We start from the raw sequence: 12,221 nt of genomic DNA on the forward strand, positions 1-12,221 counted from the left end.
TGCCCCAACACACACCTAGATTCTTTGTAATCCCCATGGAATACATTTCTGGAAATGGTATTATGAACCAGTCTGAAACATGAATTTAAATGCAAAGATCCTAAATAAAATGTTAGTAAATTAAATTAAGCAGTATTTAAAAAATACACTATGAACAAGTAGAGTTTATTCCAAGAATGTAAATAAATATGGTTTAACGTAAACAGATTTACTAATATAATTAATTACATTAACAGGTTAAGGGAAGAAAACCATTTGATTTCCTCAATGGGTACCAGAAAGACATTTGAAAAAGTCAATATGCATTCTTTCTAAAAGCACCTAGTAAAATAATAATGCAGTGAAAAGTTCCATAGCCTATTAAAGATAATTTAAGGTCAAAATGCCAGAAACATATAACAGCAGGAAAAAGACAAAGATTGAATGACATACTCTTGGGCAAATATTGTAAAGACACTTGTTCCTGCCATATATCAGTGTCAGATGGTGGAGGGACAAATAGCTAGTCATTTGGGAAAATAGTTCTTATCCCTATCTCTACTTCCTGTACCTAAGTCAATTCCAAATTCATTATAAGAAATCATAGGAAAACCATTTTCTAATTTTGAGTGGGGAAGGCCTATCTCAACCTAACACTATTGCCAAAAAACATTAAGACAACATACTATACAAGAAAGAGAACATAAGTTACATGGCACAAAAATCAAAAGATACAAATGTTATCCAATGGAAATTAAGTCTTCCTCACAGCTTGTCTTCCAGGCATCAGTTCCCCAATTCTGAGACAAAGACTGTTTCCAGTTTATTGTAGACAACAGATTTAATCACCTATTTATGAGAGACTTCTGTATTAACAACCACCAGAAAGTTTAAGAAATCAGAAAAACCTAAAAAAATTTGCAACATATGTGATGAATAAAAAACTAATTTACATATATAAGGAGATCATACTAATAAATAGGACTGCTTCAGCTGCAAGCCACAGAAAACCAGTAACCAAGATATGCACATTTAAAAATACTGATCTAATCAATATATCAAAATTTTAAATGTATATTTTCTTTGATTCATAAATTCTACTTCTAGGATTTTGACTTGAGGACATAATTAGAATTGCTTTATAACAGCAAAATTTGCACATAACCTGAGGATTGATTAAATAACTTGTATATCCATACAGTGGAATACTTTCGTATCAGGAGACTTTCAGCTATAGGTGGAAAAAAAATTGCACAAACTAAAATGGGATTTATTTCTCATGTAACAAGGAATGTTAATATAGGGTGACTCTAGGGTAGTTAAATCTGTAGCTCAATGACATTATCAAGGACCCAGTTTTCGTCTGTCTTTGCTCTGTCATCTTTAGTATGTCAACTAACTCTTGATCACATTCAGCAAATGTGTACAGGTACTGATAAACTGTAAAGATATAATGGTTAGCAAAAACAGACATAGCTTCTGTCCTTGTGTATTTGAAGAGAATATACAATATGTGAAAAAGGTAATGGCATAGTATGTGTTACATGATACCCTTTATGAAAAAGATTCATTTAGGTGCAAACATATTATAGTACGTAACCTTTTCTGAGTAAGACTGTTATGTGATGTTCACCAAATGCCAGAGCCTGTGATAAGTACTTTATGTGGATTATCTCATTTCATCCTCACAACAACTCTATGAATTAAATACTGTTATTATCCAATTTGATATATGTGTAAACTGGGACTCAGAGAGATTGAATCACACATAACTGGCAGCCAGAAATTGAACTCAATGTCTGTTTTATTCCAAAATCCATACTCTTAACCACTATGTTAAACAACCTTTTGAAAATTGAAATAAAAATATATAGAAAGAAATAGACCAAGCTTTAAACAGTCATTTTCTTTAGGAACTTATGGTTGAATGCTGTTGGCTACAAGAGCCAGGAAAAAGGGGGAGGAAAACAAAATCAAGGGGTACGTTAATAGACTGGCAATGGGGACTGGTTGATTGCCTAAAACGTCCTAAAGACATTTAAAGGCAGGGCTCATAGGAGACAGTGAGCAACCAGAACTTATAATCAGAACTCTAGAGGCTGTATAAAATTTGGTAATGCTTCAAGATAGGGACGTGTGTATTTTACTGATGTGAAGTAAGACTCAAGGTCATTGGATTAAAGTAGAGCAAGAAAACAATCATTCATTCAAGTATGTATAGATTATTCAAGCACCTAACTTGCAACAAGTTGGAGAAATACTGGTGAACAAGATGAGTAAGATTCCTGCTTTTGTAGACCTCAGAGTTGGAGAGGTAGACCCAGGCCAGATCATGCAGGGCCTTATAGCCATGTTAAGAAATGTAGGGTTTATTTGGATTTTGTTCTAAATGTGACAATAAACCACCAGTGAGTTTTAAGCAGAGGAATTACTTGATCTGACTTATGTTGTAAAAAGATCACTCTGGCTGTTATGTTGAGAATGTATCATGGAAATGGGAACAAGGAGTAGGGAGACTAGTTAGGAAGATAATGAAGTAGTTCAGGTAAGAGTTGATAGTGGCCTGGACAAACGTGATATCAGTGGAGATGGAGAAAAAATGGCAGACATATATATATACATATATATGTGCACAGATTATATATATATGCACAGATTATATATGCACAGATTATATATATATATATATATATATTTGAGACAGGGTCTTGCTCTGTCACCCAGGCTGGAGTCCAGTGGTGTGATCAGAGCTCACTGAAGTGATCCTCCCACCTCACCCTCCCTTGTAGCTGGGACTACAGGCATGTGCTACCATGCTGGGCTAATTTTTTTTTTTGGTAGAGATGGAGTCTCACTATGTTGCCCAGGGTCAGACACATATTTTGAAGTTAGAGTTGACAGTGCTAGATGATGGATTTGATATGAGAAGTGAGGGGGAGTGAGGACTTAAGAATAACTCCCAATTTCTGTGAACGGTGGTGTCAGGTGGTGTCATTTATAGAGCTGAGGAAGACTGGGGTGGTTGGAGCACATTTTGATAGACACTGATTTTAGTATTGGATATGTTGAGTTTGAGAAATTTGTGGCTGTGTTTAGTAGGCAAGTTGGCTGTATTGGTATAACGTGCAGAAAAGTGAGCTAGAGTTCCTGATTTTGGAATCAGCAATGCAAAGATGGTAACTGAAGTCACAAGAGTAGGTAAGATTGTCTAGCGAGAGGAGAGGATAGAGAGAAGAAAGAGAGAAGAGAATTGGTCCTCTGACAGAACTGAGAACACCAAGTTCCTGAGAGGCTTGATATAGGCAGCAATCATCCCACCAATACTGTACTGGCAAAGGCCACTCATGACTTCCTGTTCTCTCAAATCCTGGGGATTCATTTTAGTTTTTATCTTTCTGAATCCGCTGCTGCATTTTGATACTACTGTTCATGCCATCCTGTAAAACTATACTCTCCAGGATTTCATTGTCTCCTTGTACGTTTCCTTTCCCTTTTCTGTGTGCCCTACACTTTGTTGTTACCCAGGGAAGACTAAAGAGTAAGACTCTAGGTTGAGCTGTCAGCAATGACTTTTGGAGCCACGTCTTCCCTAGGATGAGGAAACTGCTTCCAACTCTTGGAAGCTGCTGGCTCCAGAACTTGATGAAGGTGAGAGAGCAATCCATGCAGATATCTCAGGAAAAAGAATTCTAGACAGAGGGAAAAGGAAATACAAAGTCCCTGAGGTGGGAATGTGCTTAGTGTGTTTGAAGAACAGGAAAGGAACCCATGCAACTGGAGTAAAATAAAGAGGGTTACAGAGGTGATGAGATGGAGATAGAATTTATTTCCAAGGGTTCTTCTGCAGGCCATTGGAAGGACTTTGGGTTTTAAGCTGAGTAAAATGTGTAACCACTGGAGAATTATGAGGAGATGATTGCTTATAACTAATGTTTTATCAGGCTCCTTCTAGCTGCTATGTAGAGAATAGACTGCAAGCATGGCAGGGGTGGGGAAGGGGAGATGACAAGAGAGGCAGCAGGGAGACCAGCTATCACAATAATTCAGAAAAATGATAGTGGACAGCACCAGTGCATTAGCATTGAGAATGGTGAAAAGCTGTCATATTCTGGTTATACTTTTAAGGTAGAGCCAGCATAATTTCCCGATAGATCAGATGTGAACTATGAAAGAAAGGAGTCAAGGGTGATACCAAGATTTTTGGCAAAGGTAGATGAAAGGACAAAGTTGCCATTTACTGAGGAGGAGAAGACTATGAGAGGGACATATTTGGGGAGGAAGATTAGGAGCCTGATTTGGGACATGTTAAATTTGTGATGCCTGATAGACATTCAAGTGGGGATGTCAGGCAAGCAGTTGGTTATAAGGGTCTGGAGTCCATGGGAAATAAACAAGTTGAAGATAAAAATCCAGGATTCATTGGCTTATAGATTTAATTTATAGCCATGGGACTGAATGAAGCCACCAAGAGAATTAATATAAATGAAGAAAAAATGATCAAGCCCTGGGGAGCATTTTAAGACGGGGATATTACATTGTTGTTTTTTCCTTTCTTCCTTCCTTGTTCTCCCCTTCCCTCCCTTCCATTCCCTCTTAACTATAAAAGTGATAAAGCTGTACAGAACTTAGCCTACGTATCTATATGCCCAGACTCAGAATCTATTATCTTTCCTTTTTTTCTTACCCTCCCCCCACCCACATGTGTACTATCAGTCCACCAGGGAAATGTGCTAAACTATTGTGTTCTTATGTTGGTGCCACACTGTAAGTGATCCTGGCATAAAAAGTATGCTGTAGTAGGATTTGAAAAAGCTGAGGTAACTTAGCCTGGAAAAAAGAAGACTTTCCAGGGAATATAATAGTTGTAATCAACTACCTGGCAACAGAATTAAGACTCTTGATTTAAAATCACCACGATGAAGATTTAGGCTTGATGGAACCAACTTTTCTCAAAGTTGCCTAGGCTCACCAGGAAGTACTGAGGTCCCAGTGACTTTTGATATAATGATCAGATAACTTTCAAAAATCATTCTCTTTCTGACTTTAAGATAATGGTGAATACGATTGTGTATGGTATATGTTACATCTTATTGATATCCTTGGTAGTAGAGTTGCTACACTGTAGTAACAGATTCTGGAAATAGCTATAACACACACTTGGAATCTCACAGTCACATAATCAATCATTTTACTAAATACAAGCATATTTTCATTCACATACAGCTAAATAAAGCATTGTTCACATTTCATTACAGTGCACAACAAAGTGAGGAAAAGTATACAGTACATTTTATTCTGAAATATGAGACAATCTAATCCAACATGCAGTTGTGGTCTTTGTTACAAGTTAGTTTATCTTTTCTTTACCTATGTAGTAAAATAGCTTCTAAAGCTTTATCCTTAGTATTATATTAACACCTGATTTTTTTCACACTTATTTTCTAAAACCCACTTATTGCAGTGACAACGGTACTGAATTCTACTAAAATGATTTTTAAATTTTCTAGAACTTATTTAAGCAATTAAGCTCAGCCACCTCTGCTGGATTTATGCTGAATATTTTTAAACCTGCCAAAAAATGCCAGGAGTGGGAATAGTGTACATACAATAAATTTTAGTCAAGAAAATTGTAGAGAAGTTTTCTTTCCTTTTTTGAACTGACAGAATCCACTCAACTCTCATTTACCCACTGGATAATCTTGCTTTCAGAATCTTCTAAACATACTTAAGTATAGCAGTTGATGAAATTTTGTGTTAATCAAATTTGCCATGTTTTATTTGTCTTTTACAACCATAAAGGTGGCAATTTAATTACCCCACCTAAGCCAGCTCTTGTGAAATGAATATAGAGAAGATGATCAGTTCACTTGTAATTAATGCTGTGAATTGATCCAAAGTGGTTTGCTCCTCCAACTTGGGGCACAGGTGGCAGAACAGTCTTCCATAATTTTCATGATTTGGCTTCTTTATTCTGGCTGAAGCAAATTCCCAAACTTTCAGATTCAGTCACATTCATACAGAAGTTCAATATTATATCTCAAAGCGATTTGCCATTCTTAGGCCTTCCTATCACAATGGATATGAGAAACCTGACTCTAATCAGAATAGTTTTTTTTAATTGTGAAAAGTATGGCTTTTGCCTAGCTGAACTGGCTACAATCCAAAAAGTAATTTAAAGCATCACCTCTCTTCAAGAAAATAATGGAAACTTCAAGCCAGCCATTCCAATTTGCTGATGCAGTTAGCTGTTTGTTCACCTGAGAATTAAGGGCTAACTCTGTTGGGTAGACAGGAGCTCAGTGTACGTATACGGCAGACAGGTGGCCAAGGTCATTTTGGGGTGAGTATTTTATCCCTATCCCACTCCCCATTGCCATTGCTGTATGTGGTTCCTTTCAATAAAAATCCAGTGTCTCGGTGATAAGAACACTTATAGCCCACACAGTTCTAATGTCTTTTTAGTTGTGCAATTATTCACTTGTTTAAAGCCCTCTTGTCAATAATACCTGAATGGGCTTTACCTTTGTCCCTTTCCTAGTTATAGGGTAATTTGCACGGGACAATTTGTTTCATACAGCTGGTAATTCTACCACAAGAGTGTTCAAATGTGCTAATAACTGTGTAGATAGCCTTTCTTTCATATTCACATCATTTTTACTTGAACACCAGACCTTTTGGTCTATGTTCCTCATTTTACAGATGAGCTGTTAAAAGCTAATTGGTACCTTTTAACCAAACCCAGCAAACACCTTTGGTGCAGGGTATTCTCATGGAATAAGTAGAGCTCATAATCTTTGTCCCCAATGTGATACTTTTTTCCCCTTTATGTGTTTCTTTATGTTCATGGCCTATAAGTGAGCTCAAATACCAAGTAATAGTTGTCCTGTCTGTAGGTATGCTTTCCTGGGACTTAGCTTCCTAAACCCCAGGCCCTTAACATGTGGTCCACAAAGGGCTCATGGAGCAGCCACTGCCTAGCATGGGCCACAGTTCAGTCCCTTGGTCACAGCACTCAGGCACCCCCATCCACCCACACATGAGTCTGTCAGAGTCCCCCTGAGAAGGAGGCTCACTTGGTATCCAAATGGAGGTTGAGTTCTCGTCAGTTACACAAAGGTTCTATTTATTTCTCTTACTTTTCAGTTCAAGTAGGAGAGCATGTTTTGGAAATACAAGAGCTGACTAGCACAAACATCTCCTCTCTGATTTGACAACCTCTTCTGAAGAGTGAACCACATTTGGTACAAATCCACTCTTCACCCCTTCCCAGCCCTCCTGGATTGTAATCTCCCCCCTTTTAACCAGCTCATATATGTCTCTTGTCAGGTCTGTGAAGGCTTTCTCCACATTAATGGCATCTCGGGCTGACGTTTCAATGTACTTCATGCCGTATGCAGCAGCCAGTTTCTCGGCCTCGTGGCGAGTCACTTGCCTCTGTGTATCCAGGTCACACTTGTGACCCACCAGAACAAATACAATTTGGTAGGGCTGAACGTGTACTTTGGTCTCTTCTAACCACTCATGGACATTCTGGAAGGACCTGCGGTTGGTAATGTCAAATAAGAGAAGACCACCTACTGAGTTCCTGTAGTAGGCGCGAGTGATGGATCTAAAACACAAGAAAGAAGTAAAGAATAAAGGCCGTGCCCAAACTTCTGCATGTCAATGAACTCAGTATATTCAAGTGTTCCTGGTTATTGACACAGTCCTTTGATAAAAGTGATTTTCTTTTTTTTTTAAACAAGGGAATACAAATGGCACTCAATAGTAATACTAATATGTGAGTTTCCAATTGGGCAAAACTTTGAGATGGGTATCTTCTAGAAATGAATGCTCATGAACTTTTAGGCATTTTCCATGGATTCAGCACTGGAGAGTGACCCTGGGACATAATTTAGTTCTATTTCTTGCCTTCAGGTAAAACTACAACTAACTCTCCCACCCCCCAAATCTGAATAACTGACAGAGACTTCCTTTTCTGCACAATAGGATACCTAAGTCACAGTGTCACCATGAGGCAAAATGAAACAATGGATATTAAAGTGTTCTGTGACGTGGAGAGTTCATTACAAATGCTAGTAGTTGAAACAGGATTTTTAAAACATAGAAATGAATTTATGATAGTTAACAAAATATTTAAAGTAGGTATCTTGCTATATACTCCATTTTTTCCATTTATCATTACCATGTTTTTCTCTTTCCATTATTATTATTATTAATTATTATTATTATTAGCTAACAGGGATCCTCAATCTCTTCTGTGAGGAGAAACACAATTTTATTTTTTATTTTCCAGGCCTGTGGGAATGGAAAAAGAAAGATGGCGAAGGGTTCAGGCAAAGTGCCTCTCAGCCCTATTTCCTGACACATTTCAGAGAGGCCAACTCAGGAGCCATCAGATGAAACTTCACATGTTTTAACTTCTTGACTTGAGGAGCCTCATTATAATTATACATTATGGCACTTTGCTTACAGTGTATTAAAGCTTATTACAGGGTATAGACCTATTTGTCTCTGCAATCACTTGCTTTAGACTACTGTGATTTTTAAAATCTATGTCTATTTTTAGGTTTTCTGTCTCCTCAGATAAAGAAGATAGACAATAAAGGACTCAATAGCTTAGGGAAAATGGCCCAGTGTTAACAGAACAAGCATTGTCCAGGGACCTACAGTCCAAGCTAGATGATGGTAAAAGTAAAACTTACAAATGAGTTTAAGTCTCCAGAATCAGGCAAATCAGCCCTGGGGACTGAAAGCATTTCTTGTCTCTTAGGTTTGAATATTCATGGAGAATGGTAGATTTACCAGAAAATTAGACATGAACAAACAAAGGTTTTGATTTGTGAAAAGCTTGATTCGAGAAATCAATTGTTTGTGAGTACTTAGCAAAGAAAGTGACAAAGGCCTTCTAAGCATGGACATAAGGCTACATAAACCTTAAATTCCTCCCTACATTAAAAAATCTTAAATAATGTGAAAAGACAAATGATAAACTAGGAATATATGTTACAACATTCATGACAGGAAAGCGTTAATATTCTTAATCTATAAAGTACTCTTACAAGTCCATACTGCCCAATAAATAATAAGCAGTGGATGTGAACAGGCTGTTCATATAGAAAGAAATTCCAACAAACACATAAAAGATACCTTTCTTTGCTTAGGAGAAATGTAATCACAAGTTCAAAGTGAACCTGTACAAGGATATTTTCCACAGTGTTGTTTGTGGAAGTGAGGAGCTGGAGGCAACTTAAGTTTGTAATTATTTCTCCTTACCACTCTTCAATTACCCAGCCCGTATCTTCTATGGTTAGTTAGTTTTCAATAGATAAATGAGCAAATGATCATAAACTTGGGCTATTGAGTTTTCTTGATCTGGTTCCTGCTGCTCTACTTTAGTTCAAATTGTTCCCTGCAAAGTTTTCTGTGTACACTCTGTTCCCTCTCACTTCTGTCTTTATTCATCCTGTTTCCTATCCCTGGGCGTTTCCTGTCTTTGCTTGGGCAGTCATGCTCATCCGGTCTCATCTTCTCCAGTTAACCTTTCCTCCTCTGTGTTCATACATATAATTACAAATAATACATGCTACAAAAGAAAAGCAAAGGGTTTTGAGTGAAAGTAAACATATTCATTGATTATTCAATGAATTCATTGAAATTAAGCATATTCATTATGTGCCAAGTGTTACAGTAGGGAGTGGGCATACAAATATGAGCAAGACACATTTTTGTAATTGCTGATTATCTATTATTTCCCTCAACTATGTTAGCACAGAAGTTCCAAGAGTGAAGGGGCTTTGTCTGTTTTGATTACATGGCATCCCCTTGTGTGAGTTTCCTCACACTGTTTTCCCAGAAACAAGCCCGGAGTCTGGCACATAGTAGATGATCACTGAATGTGTGCTGGTTGCAAGAAGGAATCAATCTTATGTATTTCCTTTATGTTAGAACATATGTTAGCATATATATGTGCACACACACAGATATGGAAATAAAACATAATACACATGTATTTATGTATCTAAATCTCTGTCAGTTATGTTAGGATGACCTGGGAACATTTTTGAAAGTACGTAACATAGGGACTGAGATTGATGAATTACAGATACAGAAATCAATTCCAGCTAGTTTATTAGCCACCAAGGGGCAGGTTGGTGGAGTTGTGGTGCAAGCAATATGTGTTATTGACCGGCCTTCCCTGCCAGGGCGCTTCTTTCCTTGCACTGAACTCCGGGTTAGCCAAAGGTGGGCTTCGGTAGAATCCCCAAGACCCTTAGTGTTGCCCTCCTGGACCGCGACTAGGACCAGGAAGTTCTCTCTCCCCAGAGGCTGTGCAAACCCCGAAGACCCTCCCACTGCTTGCGGGCCCGGACTGCGCTCCCACCTGAACCTCTCTTGACCCGCGGTATCCCAGATCTGGAGCTTGATGCGTTTTCCCGGCTCGATCTCCACCAAGCGGGAGAAAAAATCCACCCCCACGGTGGGGTCAGAAACCTGGGCAAAGCGACCCTCGGTGAAGCGGCGGATCAGGCAGGACTTGCCCACTGTGGAATCCCCGATGACAATGAGCCGGAACTGGTACAGCCAGATGGCCTCCATGGCCGCGGCTCTGCAGGTCTCCTTGGCTCGGACCGGGGACGGCGGGAGGGGGCGCCCCGCCGACGCCTCAGAGAGCGCGGCTCGGCAGGATCTAGCTCAGCCGCGAGCGCATCGCTGACCTGGGAACCCGAAGCTGGGTAGGCCCAGGCGCCCGGATAGCGGAGGGATGGATGCTGCGCTTGCAAAGGTGATGAAATGGCAGCAGCATCAGCACCACGCACTCTGACTCATCACTGACAACCGGGTTACTGTAATCCCCCGCGTAGACGCGACGCCTGGGCCGCCGCACTGTCTGTAAGAGGAGCGCACACAAAATGGCTGCAAAATTAGCGCGTTCCCTCCCTTTCTAATTACCCCACCCACCCTCTGTTAATTAAAAATGTTTTCTGTCGTTCAAACTGCAAATGTCATACCTTTTCATTGAAACTAGCAAAGCAATACAAAACTACTCAAGAAAGGGAAGGTACATAATTATATATTAGTCTACAAGTGTTCCCATGCTCACGTAAACACACAAATATTATATGTGTTTGTATTCCCATATACATTTATTGCTGTTTGTTTTTACAAAAATTAAACTGAGGCCTTACTTTCAATTAATAATTGCTTTCTGCAGTTAATAAAGCATCATAAATATCTTTCGATTTCCACCTAATTTCCCTTTTGTCATAACAATGCTGCAGTAAAGATTCTTTAAAGTGTAGTCACACGTATTTTATTTCTATGAGCTAGAGTCTTAAAAGAGAGGCCATGAATTCAAAGAGTATGAGTACTTTAAATTTAATGGACATGGCCATTCTACTTTCCAAAACTAGCAGTTTAAACTCTACCCAACAATGTGTGAAAAGGTCATTGCTCTGCATTATTTCAAGCATCATATGTATGTTTTATTCTTTCTTAATTCTTGTCAATAGAATGTAGTTAAATAAAAATACGTCTCATTGCTTTATTTTACATTTCTCTGACTACTGATGAGGTCAATACCAAGTCTTGTGTATTGACCACTTCATTTCCTCTTCTGGGAATTGTCTCTTCATATCCTTTGTATTTTTTGTGTGTAATCTTTTATCGTTGCCTTACTCTTTTAAAAACTCAGCCTTATTAACATGGAAATTCACATACTGTACAATTCACCCATTTAAAGTGAAAAATTCTTAGCATAGGTTTTTAATATACTCACAGATATGTACAACTATCACCACGGTTAATTTTAGAACATTTTTATCACTTCAAAAAATAACCCAGAACCTTTTAGCTATCGTCTCTCTATCCCATGTTCCTCCAGCCTTTGGCAACCATTAATGTACTTTCTATCTCTATAAATTTCCCTATTCTGAACATTTCATATACGTGGAATCACATAATATGTGCATTTTTGTGACTGGCTGCTTTCACTTAGCATAATGTTTTCAAGGTTCATTCACACTATAGCTAGTATCAGTACTTCATTCCTTTTTGTGGCTGAATACTATTCCATTGTATGGATAGACCACATCTTGTTTATCCATTCATTCATTGAGGGACATTTGGGTTATTCCCACCTTTTGGCTATTCTAAATAATCCTACCGTTGAACATTCATGTACAAGCTTTTTAAAAAATATCTGTTTTCAGTTTTTTGGGATTTATACCTAAGAGTGGAAT

At 38.4% G+C, this 12,221-nt stretch overlaps 1 protein-coding gene across 1 annotated transcript; it reads right to left on the bottom strand.

Moving 5' to 3' along the window:
* Nucleotides 1–7,085: 7,085 nt before the first annotated feature.
* RAB39B (RAB39B, member RAS oncogene family) lies at nt 7,086–10,879 on the bottom strand. Its single transcript, XM_011971957.1, has 2 exons — nt 10,364–10,879; nt 7,086–7,588 (listed from the first exon to the last, which is right to left on the bottom strand). Exons 1-2 carry the CDS (start codon nt 10,576–10,578, stop codon nt 7,162–7,164), a joined length of 642 nt encoding a protein of 213 aa, XP_011827347.1. The 5' UTR covers nt 10,579–10,879; the 3' UTR covers nt 7,086–7,161.
* Nucleotides 10,880–12,221: the final 1,342 nt, after the last annotated feature.

The sequence above is a fragment of the Mandrillus leucophaeus genome, unplaced genomic scaffold (genome assembly GCF_000951045.1).
Source record: "Mandrillus leucophaeus isolate KB7577 unplaced genomic scaffold, Mleu.le_1.0 Scaffold1251, whole genome shotgun sequence".
NCBI classification, from domain to species: domain Eukaryota; kingdom Metazoa; phylum Chordata; class Mammalia; order Primates; family Cercopithecidae; genus Mandrillus; species Mandrillus leucophaeus.

Coding starts and splice junctions, on each gene's coding strand:
- RAB39B (XM_011971957.1), bottom strand. CDS start 10,578: ATGGAGGCCATCTGGCTGTACCAGTTCCGGCTCATTGTCATCGGGGAT. Junction 7,589..10,363: donor GCGGGTCAAGAGAGGTTCAG/GTGGGAGCGCAG, acceptor CTTGTGTTTTAG/ATCCATCACTCGCGCCTACT.